The sequence below is a fragment of the Diceros bicornis genome, chromosome 14, assembly GCF_020826845.1.
Source record: "Diceros bicornis minor isolate mBicDic1 chromosome 14, mDicBic1.mat.cur, whole genome shotgun sequence".
In the NCBI taxonomy this organism is placed as follows: Eukaryota; Metazoa; Chordata; class Mammalia; order Perissodactyla; family Rhinocerotidae; genus Diceros; species Diceros bicornis.
The window spans coordinates 26,240,093-26,258,594 of record NC_080753.1 but is presented as its reverse complement, the minus strand read 5'-3'; the positions used below and the strand labels follow the sequence as shown (position 1 = coordinate 26,258,594).

General features: G+C 39.4%; 1 protein-coding gene across 2 annotated transcripts in view; it reads left to right on the top strand.

Annotated features, from left to right (window-relative positions):
• Positions 1 to 18,502, top strand: part of DNAH8 (dynein axonemal heavy chain 8) — a 295,649-nt gene that overhangs the window by 196,543 nt on the left and 80,604 nt on the right. For both annotated transcript variants that reach the window (XM_058554442.1, XM_058554441.1), the window contains 8 exons: positions 625 to 752; positions 1,557 to 1,728; positions 3,221 to 3,376; positions 7,336 to 7,491; positions 8,959 to 9,141; positions 12,565 to 12,670; positions 14,445 to 14,697; positions 14,806 to 14,996. In XM_058554442.1, the coding sequence (XP_058410425.1) occupies positions 625 to 752; positions 1,557 to 1,728; positions 3,221 to 3,376; positions 7,336 to 7,491; positions 8,959 to 9,141; positions 12,565 to 12,670; positions 14,445 to 14,697; positions 14,806 to 14,996 (1,345 nt within the window). The remainder of the gene's footprint in view (positions 1 to 624; positions 753 to 1,556; positions 1,729 to 3,220; positions 3,377 to 7,335; positions 7,492 to 8,958; positions 9,142 to 12,564; positions 12,671 to 14,444; positions 14,698 to 14,805; positions 14,997 to 18,502) is intronic.

Genomic DNA, 18,502 nt, shown 5'->3' with positions numbered 1-18,502 from the left:
CCATGCAGATACAATGGACTTACATAACCTCAAGGGTATAGATAATATGAAAATGTAGTAAATAATTAGGAAGAAGATGAGTTCTGATTATTTATTACCTTTGCTTTGACATAATTTGTTTAATAGAAAGTCTATATACTTTAATTTTTAATAATGGCTGTGTTTAACACCAGCTCACAAATTTTCTGAAAATTTAACAATTGGCTCTTGTGAGCTGATACAAGCTGGCTGCAGCACACTACTGTTTTGTAGAATTTTTTTTCTGGGAAAAAATACTTTGTAAACTGCAAAGAACTCAGAATTATTATTAAATCCAAGATTTAAAATGGTATATTTTATTGATTTGATTATGTTTTGAAAATATTTAATAGAAATACTATTTTAAGCTATGTGATTTGGATTCTTTCTTAGAAAATGGCTTTTCTTGAAATTTCATAAGGTAAAATAACAATATTATGAATGAATTAGGAGAATTTAATATGTAAAGTTTCAATCACACTATTTTTAGATTATATTTATTTTGCGATTAAGAAATTTCTCCGTGTATTTTTACGTGTGAATATCATGGATGTTTGATTAAGCAATTTAAAAAGTTCTTGAAACATTCTCCCTTTGTGAATGTAGGATTTGCTTAATGATGCTGATATGTGCCGGAAAAAGATGCAGGCAGCTTCCACTCTCATCGATGGACTGAGTGGAGAGAAAGTCCGATGGACTCAGCAAAGTAAAGAGTTCAAAGCTCAGATTAATAGGTATAAATTTTGGTTTTTGTTATAATCGCTCTCCTTAGTCATCACCCCAGACGCCGCCTCTCTATGATGTTAGAGAACATAAAGTCTATTTCCCTGAAGTGCTTTTCTCCTTCATTTCCATTTACCCATCTCTGTATCCCATCATCTAAGAAAGTGCCTACCGCTTAAGTCACACACTCTCAAGAAACAGGGCAGAAAATTTTATGAAACACTTTTAATCTCAATTTCAGTTCAGCAATGTGGGTTTTCAGTACAAGAGTGCTTCTGAAATGGTTAGGATTTGCCAGAATAATCTAGATACTTGCTCCAGTTCTATACTCTTCACCTCAGTGGTTTTGAAAGTGTGGATCAATGGTTTGTTCTAAATGCAAGAGTATCTTGTGCTGGTATCTATTGGTGTCCTCAGAAAACTTAAAGAGAGGGGTGGGAGGAAGGCAAAAAGAAAAAAAAAAAAGAAGAAGAAGAAAATAGTTTAACCAAGACTGAATCTGCACAGGACCAGGGCATGGGATGGAAAAAGGATACTTTCGTTCTCTGGGGGTCAAGGCTCTAGACTTGTAGGCTTCAGGAAGGAGCCTTCTCTCTTGCTCCCTGACCTACCCCAACTGTGGCCACTCCTACCCCCTTTTGGGTTTGGGGGCACCTTTTTGCATTGTCTCTCCATGTCTGGCTACCAATTGTTAAGCAAGGAGCAAAGAAGGATTTCGCCTAGTAAGGACACAAAACTGCAGTGTGGCCTTTAAACTCCTTAATGGCAGAGCTTAACATGTGTTGGGTGACTCACTTTGTGTCTTTTCTTAACAGACTCGTAGGTGATGTTCTGCTGTGCACTGGATTCCTTTCCTATCTTGGTCCTTTCAATCAAATATTTAGGAACTATTTGCTTAAGGATCAATGGGAGATAGAGTTGAGAGCACGGAAGATTCCTTTCACTGAAAACCTAAATCTTATTTCAATGTTGGTGGATCCTCCAACAGTAAGTGTCACTTTCCTTATATTATTTGAATGTCAGCCTCATTTTATTTCTTACTTACTAAGAAATCAAGGTACACTTAATTTTTTCTTTTTTCCTTTAATTGAAAAGATTGTTTTGAAAATGCTAAAGCTTTACAAAAAAAAGAATTTTCTTTGTGGTATAAAAGTTTCATTGCATTTTAAGAAATCTTGCTTTCAAATGAATACTGATTGCACTGCTGTGAACTAAAAGATTGTTCCCGAATTATAGGCCTGCTAATACTGAACTCTTCCTATTATCCTCATTATTTACACTCTCCTATTAAGTCACTCTCTCTGTTAAACATTTTGGGCAAATGTAGGCATTAGCTAGGCCATAAGCACTGGTATCAACCGTCTTTTGATCATTAACCATCTTTTTTTAATGTCCAGTAGCATAACACAATAGCACATTCTGGTATCGCTGAGCAATAGCGTGCCCTACTGCGCTAAACTTCCTTGCTGGGAATTTGATGCCACCATCAATTTTCAGTATATCTTGCAGAGCTCCTGTGGTATTAAATGCTTTCCAGGCAATTTGTATTTAGGAGCTGCTTTCTGATTTGTAATATGCTCCCCAGATGTTTTTTCCTTAGGGATGCCATGCTATTAATTTCATGTTATCTGTACTTCAAAGTTAAAAAATAATCTTTCCCAATTCAAACAATGTTCAACTAGCCTTACAGGGACTAGATAATGTATTGGAGATGCATTGGGTACTGGCGAGGCAAAGTGGGCCAGGATATTCTTTACTAATTATGGCCTTTGGAGATGCTGGGATAATTCGACAAAGGGGGAGGCTGGTTGGTTCATTGGATCTCGGGTGATTTTATTGACCATGTGGGGGCAGGCGGGCAATTCCCTCTTAATTTGGAAGGGAAATATTTTTTTAAAAATGTCATTGATGAGCTCCTGCCGATATAATATCTCATCTTCCCTAATTTCTCTGCCTCCAGCTATGCAATACCCCAGCCGCCATGAAAGCAGAACCAAAGGGCAGGTAGGGAAGGTTTCAGAGATTGGTCTCTTGGGGCTTATCTTCTTCTCTGACATCTCATTATATTCCTTATCTCCGCTAACTCCAGCCACTTTTGATCCCACCACCAACCCAGTGTCACCATATTTAAGCTCCTTTATTCTCTGAATGTTCAGCAACATGCTTCAAAATCCCCAAATGAGGTTTAATATGCAATCAATTTACAGTATTTCCTCATAAGTATGAAAATACAATGTAAAGGACTAAACCTAGTCTTGGGTTATTAGAGAAAGGATTTATTAGATGATAAATTTGTTTTTTAAATTTAATGTTATTTTGTTCACATTTACAAGTTTTGTTTTTTTTCTAGGTACCTGTTGCATAGTCTCAATGGAAAAAAATGTCAAATTTTGAATTCTTTTATATTGTGGTACTTTTAATTACTAACGAAAGCATTCTTGTTGTCCACTGAATGGCCATGTCCTTTCCCGTTATTCAGATTGGCGAGTGGGGGCTGCAGGGGTTACCAGGAGATGACCTCTCAATTCAGAATGGCATCATTGTGACAAAGGCCACCAGATACCCACTCCTCATAGATCCACAAACTCAAGGCAAAACTTGGATTAAATCAAAGGAAAAAGAAAATGACTTGCAGGTATGTACCATTTGGTGCATAGGAAAGTAATCTTGAAGTCATGAAATTTTCCCAAAATTTCCATTCAGTCTGCCAGTCATGAAGTTGTTGTCTCTATGATAATTGTTTGCTGATTTACACCCGTGAGCTTCGTAACAGTGATTTGGGGCAAAGGCTCTGATTATCTTCTCTTTTGTGCTCTCTTTAAATCTCATTCTCTTTCTCTCTGTCCATTTTCCTGACTCTATTGTTTTGCCAATGTTGGATGTGGCTTTTATTCTGGGCCTTGGGTTTGGGCTTATAAGAAAGCAGCAAAAATAGAACTTGTGATTCCTCAGTTTAAGGCCATTTGCACTAACCTAGCTCAGTACTTGGTACTACATAGCATACTAGAGTCCAGTGTTGGAGTTGGAGTCTAATGAGGTGTAATTTTAAGGTAGCGTAGACAAGGGCAGGAGTCCAACATTCCTAGCTCCCTTGGGGATCTTGTTACCATCGATATTTCAATTCAGCTATCAATACGGACTATCATTGTTTCCTAGACCCTGTTCCCAGTTCTAAGCCTCCCACATCCATATTTTTGCTCATACTATTTCTGTTAATTAGAATGTCTTCTCCACCCTACTGCCCACTTCTCTTACATCCCGTATAAAAATCTTAAACATCGTTCAAAGTCCACATCCAGGGCTACCTTCATCAAGACTTGCCTGTGTCTCCAGCTTAATCTAGCCTGTCCTGAATCCTCACAATTCGAGATTGTCTGTATTGTTTGTATTTCTTGTCTTGTTTGTATTTCTGTTATAGACTTAGAGTCTGTCTTGAATTATTGTTCTTTGCACGTTTGTTTTTTTTATCTCGACTGTACCATAAACTTCCTACTGAGCAGGTTTATGATTTTACACCATCTTTATATTTTCTGTACAGCTCTTTATATAGAGTACGAATTCTGACATTTTATTGAATTTAAGTGGATTAATCAAAGTTGTGTCATCATTCGGCGGAAAAAAACCCCAGGAAAATCATCTGGTCGTCTTGATAAATGCATAAAAAGCACTTGGTAAAATTCAACACTCATTCATGATATAACTTCCAGCAAACTAAGAAGAGGAGGGCTCTTCCTTAATCAGAAAAAGAGTATTTACAAAAAGCCTACAACCAACACCATATTTTATGGTGAAATGTTGAAAGATTTCCTTCTGAGATCAGAGCTTTACCGGCAAGCGGACACCGCCCAGTGCTCAGGAACACCCCTAAGATACTCCCACCTCGTAAATCCTCCAGAACACAGTGCGTCAGTCTATGTGTACTTAAAAAAACCCAGAGAAATCTCAGAAGGGATCAGAGTGTAATGGAGGAGAAGAGTTAAAGGAAATGGAGTTAATGGGAGTGTAGCTTCTGAGGAGCTCCATTCACAGAAGGAGGGCACAAGTGGAGTGTCCCGGGGCACTCCTGCTCCTGAACCTAGTTTGCTGGATCCAGCTCAGCTAGAACTCGTCTGCTGCTCTGCTCCTGCTCCCTCGCCTGGCTGTTGATCTCCCTGCTCATCTTACTCTTATTTTTCCTGACCACAGCTTTGTCTCTCCATTTCGGCATTAAACTCCTCGAGAGCCTTCAGTCATGTCCTTCCTGATGCAACCCAGTCCCAGAAACCCTCTTGAGGAAGTAATAGAAATATGCCAGAGATAACTCATTTTAAAAACCGTCAAATGCTGGGATGTAAGAAGGCTGAACTATATTCTCCTCACTCAGAAGACATTGTTTTTCTGAATATGTGAATGAGCACGTGCACAAACACACATAAATGAAAACAAAATGAAACAAAATTATTATTTCTTTACTTGGGAAGGAAAACAAAACGAAAAATGAAACACTTTCTAAATGAAAAACAAGACGTTTCATATGTCCAGGACTGCACTCCTAGTAGCTTTGCCAAGGCCACCTGCAATGCCATCTCCAGGACTTACAGCTCTGACTTCTGGAAAGAGAAGATATTCACCAAGTTTCCCTGTAAAGAATTCACTGACCACCTTGTAAAGACCCAACACCTGAGCATCTGTGCAGATGACCCAGGCTCTGGTGGTGGCTACCGTATAGTGTTTCTACACAAGAAAAATCAAGTGAATTAAACCTGAAATTATGACTCCAAGATATTATTTCAAGTTTATAAAAGACATGGAAGGTGATTAAAGGAAATCTTAAGTAAACTGACAATTTGAAAATTATTATTTCTTTACTTGGCATACTAGTAAGCCTTCTCCAGAGACACAGAACTAATAGGATATCTGTATATAAATATAGATATATAGAAAGAGATTTATTATGAGGGATTGGCTCGTGGGATTATGGAGGTGAGAAGTCCCACAATTTGCCGTTTAGAAGCTGGAGGTCCAGCAAAGCTGGTGGTGTGGTTCCAGTCCAAACTCTGAAAGTCCGAGAACCAAGGGAGCCAATGGTGTAAGGCCCAGTCCAAGTTTGAAGGCCAAGAACCAAGAGCTGGTATCCAAGGGCAGGAGATGATGGATGTCCCAGCTCAAGCAGAGAGCAAATTCGCCCGTCCTCCACCTTTTTATTCTATTCAGGCCCTCAGCAGCTTGGATGATGCCCACCCAAATCAGTGAGGACATCTTCTTTCCTCAGTCTACCTATTCAAATGCTAATCTTTTTGGAAACACCCTCGCAGATACACCCTGAAATGTGTGCCAGCTATCTGGGCATCCTTTAGCCCAGTCAACTTGACACATAAAATTAACCATCACACTTAAGAAGAAAATCACAAAAATAGAGTTTGGGAAATAGAGCAGGATGATTACATTTAGTCTTATTGGGACCTTTTTTCATCTTGTTTAATAAGCTAGTTAAAGATCTTTATTTAGATTCATTTACCTTATCAACTCACAGTAAGGTCTTTCACAGCACATCATTTGTATAAATAAAACTATCTATCCAAAGAAACAAATTCCTTTACGTGCAGGATTTTTTAGTTATTTTCTTTTTAACCAAACAAGATAAAGGTAGACTTATTTAATTTTTCAATTCCACATTTTTTTTTCATAGCAACTGAGAGAGAATATTTTTTAATTCCTCTCTCCTAATCACCTGCTGTCCCAGAGGATCTTCCTTGGGTCTTAAGATTAGCACTCACAGTAGCATAGAGGCAATAGTTGAACTCAGAGGAGAGAGTATAAGGAGATAGAGTTGAGGACTGGATGTTAGGGAATCCTCACATTCAGGTAGGGAGGGGTCACGGGAGAAGTAAGAGTTCAAAGCTAATTGACTCATGCAAAGATCAACCAGCCCAGTGTGTCTCTAATTGACTCATGCAAAGATCAACCAGCCCAGTTTGTCTATTTTAATTCACAACAAACATTGATCTAAAAAATGGGAGACCTCACCAGGCATTCAGAATTCTAATTTTTTAAAAAATGTAAATATACGAAAAGTGAATGTATAGTCTTTTAGGTTGATTTCATGGAAAGTATCTATCATATTCTTCTGTTGTACCTCTGTCAGAGACACATGGATGGATGCTTGGTTTGACTTAATGTATCATTTCTGACATTCTTAGGCTTACTTTTTTTTATCACTTATTCATCTCATAGGGGTCCTGAGGAGATAAATGAGTATCACAAACATGCAAGTGACTTTGCTTTCTCTGAGTGGTTGTAGCTGTGTGAGTTTAAAAGGATTAATCCTTGCTTACTTCTCGTCCATCTTTGGGAGCAGAGCTCTGACATCCCATCTCAGGAATGCCACTCAAGTCTCCTCTTTTCATCAAAGAAACCCCATTACACATCTAGGGCTTCCACAGAGTCATGACCCACCAAATTTTGAAAATTAATTTTTGTTTGTTACTTTTATAAGTAAGGCTTCCTATATAGCCCTTAGGATTCTTAGTCACTTATCCAATAATTCTCTTGGTTCCCACTTAGCAATAGGCACATTCTTTGTAACATTTATACAGCAACGCTCTCTATTTTCAGGTAACATCTCTGAACCATAAATATTTCCGCACACACTTGGAGGACAGCCTTTCCTTGGGCCGACCCGTTCTCATTGAGGACATTCGTGAGGAACTGGATCCAGCCCTGGACAACGTATTAGAAAAGAATTTCATTAAATCGGGCACCACTTTCAAGGTGAGCTTGTTAAAAAAAAAAAAAAAAAAGAAAGAAAAAAAGAAAAGAACAATGGTGACATCTACTTATCTTTTTGAGCATAGCAGCAAAGGCATTTTCCTTCAGATGGTGCTAATATTTGGTATACTGGAAAAAAATTATTTCCAAACTCATATTCAGTGTTTCCTTTTTTTTTTAATAGTATATGAAAAATACAGGGGGAGTGCGCTATCTTGGTAAGAGTAGCCATTTAGCTGAAACTAAGTAACACATTAAGGAAGGACATTGTCTGGTCATAATAATAATATATTAGTGTTACATGCAAAATATATATATTTTAGCAGCTCTGAGACAATTGGTTTTGCAATCTTTGCATACATCTATGCAATAAAACCTGCATTTCCTCACTAGAGAAAATGGTATTTTAATAAAGTCTGTGGACATCGATTTGTTCATTTCTCTCTTTATTAACTTTCAATCTAAACTCATAGACTTTGCTGGAAGCTGTGGAAACTGTTCCTGATCATTGGTAATAACAGGAATTGTTTTCCATATATGTGTTTCTTTTTTAATTGGTGTCATTCTACCTTTAGGCTTCTTTGGTTTATTTCTTGATAAATGACAGCATTTCTGGTTGAGTTTTTTTGCTTTGGACAACTTAATTTAATGAATTTCAGTGAATAAGTAAAGAATGCACATTTTCTCATTAAACGCAGATAGATTTATTTAGAAAAAATTTCTTCATAATGTGAATTCTTTTATATGCTACATTTAACATGTCAGAGGAGGCTGTAGGATCTCCATTCCTGAAGGTCTTTTGAAAGACCCCAGATTCTTATCTGCAATGTGAAGGCATGGTGCCTGAGAATGTGGGAGTGCCTTAGCTGTGTTGATTTTCAGTCATATGTAGGGTTAAGATTAACTAAAAATTTAAGTCATTTAAAAATATTATAATTTCCACCTGAGTTTTAGATAGCAAAACCAGTTTTTTTAATATACTGTAAATTGTAGTGTTTAAGATAAATGTTCTCTTTCCCGAAAAAGAGTTGGCATCTTTTTCTTTGCAAGTTTCATTAGCCCTTTCTGTTGTCAAATATGCTTCAGATATGATTGTGAAATGCAAAGAGAAATAACACTTCTCATAAACATGACACATTTCCATGGTAGGAATTTCCTCAAGTGGGAAAAAACAGTCGATCTTAGATGCGTTTGAGTTTTCCTTTATTCAACATTTGTTTTGGATAAATGTTTCACTTAATTTGCTTGGTGTCATGGCTAAAAACATCTTCAGGCGGGACCACAAATCTAAATGATTCTAAAGGAATAGGCTTTATTATTTAAGGTCAGTGATTAAAATTTTACATCTTTCCTTTGCAATTCATTTAAGTTTCACAGCACTGAGCTTTGGTGAACTCTTTCCTAAACTGAACACAAAGTTTTTGTCCTGTCCTTTAACCTGTTTTTAATTTTATGTTTGAATTGATGTAGGTGAAAGTCGGTGATAAGGAATGTGATGTCATGGATACATTTAAACTTTATATTACGACAAAGTTACCAAACCCTGCCTTCACCCCTGAGATCAATGCTAAAACATCAGTCATTGATTTCACCGTGACGATGAAGGGCCTTGAGAATCAGTTACTGAGGAGAGTGATTCTAACAGAGAAACAGGTAATAATTTCTTGAGGTAAAGAACTTCTACTTATAATAAATGTTTAAAATGTACTAGTAAGTTGTTAAGTGTATGGCAAAGGAGAAAAATTAAGCAAATCATATTTACCTTTGTTAACATAAATATTTGTTTTGCAATCTCAAGTCCTGTCAAGAAATCATGTAACTAACTCACTTCTCCTTCAACCCAAAACATACACACGTGCATGCACACACACACACACACGCACCAGTCACATTACTCTTTCTACTTCTGTCTTTAAACCTTTGGGGATGTTGACTTTCATATCTATAGTCCTATGGTTGGATGGTTTTTGGTATACCTGAAAAATTCAATAAAATAATGATCTTGGAGAAAAAGAAATTGCTCTGAATGAGTGTTATTGCCACTGTGGTAGTTTCAACTACTACCATCTAATAACTTAATGATCAGGGGAGCCATAATTCTATTTTAATTAAATGAAATTTGCAACAGGGAAATTAATTAAGTATAACTGAGGGTTCTAATAAAACAAAGAACAACTTAGAACTGGAAGATTTTAAGAGACTGATACAAGATTAAACTAATTTTTAAGATAAAGCTTAGAAAACATTAAATGTTATGCATAAAATATATATATTGCATATACAAAATATATTTGTGTAAAATCTGAGAAAGTTTGTATTTGCTTAAATATAATTAATTTTAGTATTAAGGGTTCAAGGAAAGGCAAAGTTAGAAAGAAGACCAGAGAGACATAAAATTGGAGGGTGAGAAAAAGAATGGCTGAAGAAGACTTAAGAGAAGGAGGAAAAGGAAGAGATATGAAGTTTGGGACAAACACAGGGGAAAGACATTCAAAAAGGGAAAGACAGGGGCCGGCCCAGTGGTGTAGTGGTTAAGTTCATGCACTCCGCTTCAGTGGCCCGGGGTTCATGGATTTGGATCCTGGGCGCAGACCTACACACCGCTCAAGCCATGCTGTGGCAGCATCCCACATACAAAATGGAGGAACACAGAGGTTAGTTCAGGGACAATCTTCCTCACCAAAAAAAAAAAAAAAAAGGGAAAGACAAATGATACTGACACCTAAGAAATAGAGAGACTCAGTAAAACGAGAAGTAAAATCCTACCTGGTTAACAGACATGGTTAACTCGGGGCAGCCCTTGAAAGGCAACCAGTCTGCTGGAGTAAGAGGGGCACAGTTCCACCTTCCACTCTCATTAGCTGTTAGCTTCCAACAAGCAGCCCTAGGCTTATGCAATCCAGAAAGGGAATCCTTCCCACTTCCACAGCCAGGCGGAGAGCATGGGCCCCTCAATTCATTGCCTCCATCACCTCTTAGGGCTACATGGTGTCAACTGTTGAAAATTAGCCCTTCCTTCGTGGTTTAACTGGTACTCTTGGTCAGTTCTGAGATGATTCCTCACTGGTCCAGATCCTCCATGCAGGCTGCACTAACTTCTGTAAGGCAGGCCCCTCCACTGTCTAAGGTAGCTACACTCCATGTCCACAGAACACCTCACACCCACTCTTCTAGGCCTTAGCTTCCACTTCAAGAGATGTGCTAAGATGCTCATACCAACCTTGCTGGAAAAAACAAAATGCACACTTAATCTGCAGGAGGACATGCTGACCATGATGTTTAACCCTCTTAACAGTCCTGCTTTTACACCCCCATTGTACAGATGAACAAGTGGAGACCAGAGAGAATAGGATCTTAACCTCTATGAGCACATGGACTTTGCACCCTGCCAAGCCTCCTAGATAAGCTTTACAGGTCATGTTGTAAAATTCACAAGTGTCCACTGTACCATGATGCTTGTTTTTCCATATCATACTGAAAAGGCAGCTAACATGATTTCATTTTGTCCATGTATTCCTATACTGCCACCCAGGGGTGACTATTTTAATGAAACCAATTCATTGGCTATTTCCCTGCACATAAAGCCATAATCTTCATCGCCAGCGCGTCAAATACTGCAAACCTGATCTTATAGTGGCAATGTACACTACTCTTGGAGTTGGGGAAGAAGGGTATTAGGCCTGTCTCTGCCAGTAACTAGCTGTGTATATTATATTGGGATGTTACTTGGAGTTAATATTTCTGGGTCCTCAGTTTCCCCAGATGTAAAATAAAGTTGTTGAACTAAATTTAGCACACTTCAATTTAGCCAATATTTACTCGGTTGAGTCCCTTCTCTGCAAAGCCTCAAGATAAGTGCTGTCAAGAAGACAAAAATGAACAGGACAAGTTCCTGCCCTCTAGACGCATGGGATCTAATTGGAGGGACATAATCTACACACAGATTGTGATGTAAGCCACAGTAGATGTACAGATGAATGCTGTGCTGTGGCTTCTGATTGATGAATTGGTTTAGGAAGACTTTCTCAAAGTGATGGAATTTCTGAAGCAGTTTTTCAAGAAACTTTCTCAAATAAGTAGTTTAAAAACACCTTTTAACATAATTCTGAGTACAATATTGATTCCGTATAAAATTAGAAAAAAGTGCTATAAAGAATGCTATTGAGATAATTTCAATTTATTCCATATTTAGCAAGAGTATTATATTTATGTTAAATTTCCTGAATTTGAAAACTGCACTATGGTTGTGTAAGAAAGTGTCCTGGTTCTTAGGAGATTTGCTGAAGTTTTTAGCGAGTAAAGGATCATGACACCTGCAAATGGTTCAGCAATAATCATAACAACATTAATGATAATAAGTTTTATATATAGAGAGATAATGATAAATAAAAATGTTATTTGGTGAATCTAGGTGAAGGGTATATGAGAGTTCATTGTACCAGTCTTGCAACTTTTCTGAAAGCTTGAAATTTTTTAAAAATATAATTTTAAAAATACACCATTTCTGTAGAAAAATATATACCTTACGAACATCCACTGTAGCCCCTCTGATAGAAGGAGATGCAAAACAATGGAAAAAGGATTTTTACTGGCTATGCCAAACCAGGTACCTGGTGTTCCAAGAGGCAGGTCCAAAGCCAAGAGCTCACATTTGGCTTGGGTAGTCTCTTGGCTTCTTGATATTAATGCCTTTTGTTTCTACCACTTCTGACTGCAGATAAAGTTCGCATTTCTCACAGAGGCAGTGTTGGAACAGGGCCAAGAGAATGGGACGCTCTAATTTAAGTAAGCATAGAGCTGGGGATAACGGGGGAAAATTATTTTAGCAGGGTTATCTCGTGCATGCCAGTGTAAGTGCTGCGGAAATTTAATGCTAGCCGGCATAATTTTAAAAAATTGTCCAGAGAAACAAAAATACAGATAGATAGATTTGGCTACTGATAGTAATTTCTTCTGTCATTTGAAAGGCACTTTGATTTAAACTTTCAAAAATTGATAATAAACACTAGTAAATTGGATTTGCCATTATAACTGGTAATTACAGTTCTGATGTTATTTTTTGATTCTTAATAATAGGAGTTAGAGTCTGAAAGGGTTAAACTTTTGGAAGATGTGACTTTTAATAAGCGGAAGATGAAAGAACTTGAAGATAACCTCCTCTACAAATTAAGCGCTACAAAAGGTATTGTGTTATTAAGAAATAATCAAATAATGGATTCTGAATAAGGCTTTCTTGTACCCTCTTTTCAATGCCCTCATGATTACAGATGTTAGGAAATAGTTGAGTTATCAATGCAAAAACAAGCCAGGCAATTTCCATCTCGACATTAAAGAGAGACTGCAGAGAATCTGATTTTTGAATTAGCAAACAGAGTCTGAGTATTTGAAAATAAGACAGTTTTCTTGATATAATTGCTCTCTCCTGAGAAACATAAGGGCTCCCAATACAGCTAGGTAACTCATAATAGGCTAATTTGCTTGCCCAAAGGAAACTAATGTGCTCAATCTATTTTTCTTTTCTTTTTTTTAGATTGACTCTTTCATTTGACGTTAAAATGTGAATACCACAGTGGGTTATGGTGTGCATAATCTGTGTCAGAGGCACTTGAACACCCAAGGCCCAGCTCACTCTCTGCTTGACTTGACTTGACCTCTCACTCATAAGTTCTCCTCGGGACAGTCAGGTCGTCGTACCACATCCTGATTTAGGAATGTACCCTCTCTGAATACACAAAAATGTTTTATCCAAAGAAAATAAAATCAACAAACACTATATTGTTCTATAGTAGACAAATTACAGCAACCTGAATTCTACCATTTATTAGCAGTCTAATAATGAATACCTCCCAACAGCACTTTAATCTTTGGATAAAAAAAAAATCTTAGCCTTCCAGAAGTACATTATGCATTACTCTCACAACAATCTCTAACACTATCTTTAAGGTGACCAGAGGGAAAAGTCCTTTTATCTGCCTTCATTGCACTGCTTATGCTGGTGAAGTTCTGTCTCTTGGTTCAGTGACTTCTCCCAGCCATTTGGATACTCCTGGGCATTCTAAATACCAGCAAGGAGAGCTGAGGGCTCCTCCCCTGATCCAGCCAAGAGTGTCCTGGATCAAGATCTCTTTCCTGTGAGGTTAATCTCAATCTGGACTTCCATAGTAGACCTAGCATGCCCTTCAGAGTAACTCAGCACCTTCCCATAGCGCTCACATGCCATCCAGACTTCTAAGGTCAGCCAGAGCACTACCATTTGCAGATATCATGACCATTAGCTCAGCATGTCCAAAGTGTCTTTCTGTAACTTAAAACTGAATTTATTGTCATAGATGTGTGATTTCTATTAAAAACAGTAACAAATTGTCAAACTAAAAATACAACTAGGATTCTTCTTCCTGACAAGACACTTCCGTTATCCCCCAATTTACTCTTGTTAGAGATATAAAGGGCTCAGAGTTCTCAGTGGCAAAGGACTGTTGTACTAAGACAGGAGGAGTGGAGAGTGTGCTGCTCGACTGCAAGCTGGTGTGTAACATTGGGGTCAGCTCACACTGTGAGACAAGCTGGATGGAGAAGCTCATGACACTTTGAGGGGAACCATCAGGATGATAATGGAGGTGAAAGCCGAGTCACATAAGGAACAGCTGAAACCGCTGGCAGTGGATGGAGACGTGATTTTGTCCTGAGACATTTGAAGACCAGCCATGCGGGCTGCCTTGAGAATTGCCTTCTGCAGATTTTCAGGCAGAGGCAGGGATAAACCGTCCGCAGGAATCTTTAGAAGGATTCAGGCATCAGATGGTAGTTGGACTAGAAGCCTTTCAGTGTCTTAAGATTCTGCTCTTGGGGCTTTGGAGAAGCGGAGTTGAAAATTAGCGGGATGATTTCAGAAGTGACGCATCTCGCTTTGCACTTTTCCCATCTTGTGTTCTACAGTTTTCCTGTTTGGCTTTTAGGTTCCTTGGTAGATGATGAATCTCTCATCGGTGTCCTTCGAACCACCAAGCACACAGCGGCTGAAGTAAGTGAAAAGCTACACGTAGCTGCAGAAACGGAGATCAAGATTAACCTGGCTCAGGAGGAGTTCCGGCCTGCAGCCACCCGAGGAAGCATCCTCTACTTTCTCATCACAGAGATGAGCATGGTCAACATCATGTACCAGACCTCGCTGGCCCAGTTCTTGAAGTTATTTGACCAGTCTATGGCCAGGTGGGGCCTCACTCCCTTTCTCCCAGAGGAGTCACTTAAAATTCTTTTTGTCTTCCCACTCTCTTAGACGTGGCTTTTTACTTTTCTGATTTTTTAAATGTATTGCAGGTCTGAGAAGTCTCCACTACCTCAGAAGAGAATTACAAATATTATTGAGTATCTGACATATGAAGTTTTTACATACTCTGTCAGAGGCCTGTATGAAAACCACAAACTCCTCTTTGTACTCCTCATGACCTTGAAGATCGATCTTCAGCGAGGAACCGTGAAGCACAGAGAGTTTCAAGCTCTCATTAAAGGTGAAGGGTTTGGAAATGGATATGATGCGTAAAGGATATTGCTCTTGAGATGCTCTTTGATGTCCCATAGGCCCATTTTGATAATATAACAGAAGAATTATGTCCTAATGAAAGTGAAGTTCTGTATACATCCTTTTTCTTTTTTCTGATTTCTATTCATTTTGCTCTGGTTACTCAAGATGACTTACTCCAGGTCTGTGTTAATTCTGATTTTTAGTGTATAAGTTTGATCATTGTTGCCCATGACTAGGAGACCCGAATGCCAGAAGGAGGGAAAACGATGCTGGTGATGAGCTTTCCATCGCAAGAGAGCAATTCCCTAAGCAAGGGAGTATAATGCCTTTCAAGATTGTAAAAAAGGCACACGTATTTCATATTTGAAGTTAATCCTATTCATTGCTTATCTCCATGTTAAAAGTAAAATTAAGAATACAGAGTGGTATTTTCATTCAGTTCAGCTAAACAGGTATTTATCGAGCACGTACTATGCAAACCTACCACACTAGTGTTTCAGATACAAGGATAAACCAGACATTGCTTTAAAAGAAATAACAGTCTCATCATGGGGATAAAGATAATTTAAAAAATAACTGCACAACAAGGCAGAATAACCTGTGTTATAAGAGAGCTAACAACAAAGTGTTACATCTAAAAAGAGGGAGAGATTACGTGTGGTTGGCGAGATCAATAAAAGCTCCTTGGAAAATATACCTTTGCAGGGTAAGCAATGATTTTTTCAGATTATTTGATACCTGGGAAAAATGTTCCAATTTTTTCCTTATGTTTTTTGCTCTTAGTATATAGTTTAATGAATCATTTTTCTGGCTGCCCGCTCTCCTAAAAGAAGAAATTGGCATTTGAAAGGGACCCTGAAGGATAGGTAGAAATGAAGAGAACGTTCCATGCTGAGACAGCGCAGCATGGGAACAGAAATGAGTGGAGTATGTAAACTGCTGAGCCTTGACTCCTAGAGAAGGATTTTCTTGATCTGGTAAGAAGCAAGGAGCTGTGTAAGGGGAAGATGTGGTCCTCCAGGAACATTTAATTGCCCTTTAGGAAGACTATTCTGGCGGACACCTATAGGATTAGAGAAAAGAGGTTCAAGGGAGTCTGTTATAGTCTTCACAACCACAGGTAATGCATTCCCGACCTTGGGTAGAGACAATGGGAACATAAAAGAGGAAAAGATATGAGGGATCGTGGAAGTAAATTGGCAACAGACTGGAGGTAAGAGCCACAAGAAGGGTTAGAAATGAAGCTAAGATTTCTGGTTTCTGTGGAGATTCCTGGTCTGGTTGGTTGGAAGAGAAGCTAGTTTGAGGAGCGTCAGAGTGGGGTTATAATGAATATGGTTTGGGGATGTAGTTTCAATCAGGATAGGCCAGGTTTTGTGGCCAGAAACACAATCCCAAAATTTCAATGGCTTAACACAACAAAGGTATACTTCTCGTTCACTCTCTCTCCGACATGCTTGTCATGGTCAACCAGGAATTGAAATGGCTTCCCTAATGACTATGGCAGAGGGACAGGATGTGGCAAATGGTGTGCTGGCTCTTAAAAGTTACCCCATAAGTGACACATGTCACTTATGCTCATAGTTCATCAGCCAGAGCAAGATACACAGCCACATCTAACTTTAGAGAGAGCAGGGAAATGCAGTGCCCCCAGGGGCGTGGAAGATGGGAATCTGAACGTTTTTGAACAGCTCACAGTATGTGACTACATAGACATGTTGAATTTGAGATAGCCAGCAGACGGTTAGAAATGACAGGCCAGACAACTTAGGAAAAGTCAGACAGCTGCAAAGACAGGGCCCAGAAACAACAACCAGAGCCGTGGGAATGGAAGAAACCATCTAGGAAGTAGATGTCGAGTATTTCCAAATTCGTACTACAAGGTGATAGGACATGATACTCTCTTATCCTCAACATCCAATTTATAATAAACAGGCCGTAAACTGTAGCGTTTTAGTACTCTATCATTCTTTCTGTACTTCAGTTAATTTCTTCCTCAGATCCAGGTTAGACTGCTGAGGTAGAAACTTTGCAAACAATTTTGCGTAATCTCGGAAATTTCTTCTTTGACTATTTCTTGTAGTTCAAAGGAAATCGGAATCTGTCATCTGGTTCGTATTTTTTCTCGGGTCTAATACACCTGGAGAAGTTGTGTCTTGAAGTGTGTGCAGGAGTAAGGCGGTGTTGTACACTAAAGTGTGTGCTGGGCTAGGAACCAGGGAGACGAACTGGGTTCTGCCATTGACTAGCTCTGTGATCTCAGCGAGCCATCAGCCGGTACCTCCACGTACTAGAGGCTGTCGGGGCCCAGAGGGGAAATGATAAGTACGGCCTGGGAGAAGCGGGGCAGGCTCTACAGAGGAGGGTTCAGACGTGCGGGCTTGTGGTCTCTGTGACATTTAAATTAAGTGAGCCTGAATTTGCCAAATCTAGAAAGCTACTTTGACTCATTTCAGTCACCTCGAAGCTCTCACTTGGACTTCGGGCCCCATCCTCAGTGTTTGGGGCACTGGACAGTGGGGAGGGGGGACGTGGGAATCTAGGCAGCAGTGGGAGCAAAATGGGCCTCACAACTCAGGAAAGCCTTCTATCTGTGGAATGTAAGGGGGATGGGAAGTATACTTTTGAATCTTTCCTTATCTGTGAGCTGACTTTACTTCTTGAATCCCATTTGCCAGTATGGCCCCTGGGAAGGAGACAGATATGATATAGAAAAAAATGGGAAAGCTGACCCCTTGGTCCATAGTGGGTCATGGGAAGGACAAGGGAGTCAGAGGTAGAAGGAGGTCAGATGCAAAGTTTCTTGCCTCTTCTCTGTTTCCTGAGGCAGAACCTTGGGTAGGTAGAGGAGGGTGCGCAAGAAACATCCAGGTAGAAGATGCCCATACGTTCTGCCCAGAGCCACATCCTACCTTGAAGCTGCATTGCAGCACTGGTGGAGGGGAGTGGCCAGGTGGATAAGCCTTAGGTTTGGCAAGCAGGAGTGTGGACATGGAAGTGTTGAGAGGGCTGGTGTACAGCAGAGGCCTGGGCTTCAAACCAAGAAGCCACAGGGCAGGGGACTTTGTAACTGGAGACAAAGGACCAGTCTCTGAACAGCAGCCCAATGTGCCTAGGGGTCAGACAGGATTTGTTGTAGCTCAGAGGATGCAGTACAGGGATCCCAGCCTCTGACTGAGACAAGTGGAGACTAGAGGGCAACATGCAGATCTGAGGCATCCTCCTTATCAACACACAATCCCACCCACCTCACGCCTCCCCACCCAGCAAACCCAGCCAAACCAAAGCTATTACCTGAAAGAGATTGGATTCTTTGAGAGAAAGTATGTAAATCAGAGGAGACTGAAAAACAGTGGGGAGGGAATTTGTCAGAGGGATTAGATTTGTCACAGAAAAATAAAGAGGGCTGCACATTTGGGTTGTGGTGGGAGAACATCTATGACCCCATTTCATAAAACTGGAGAGTCAGGGAGAACCAGGTTGCACAGGGCC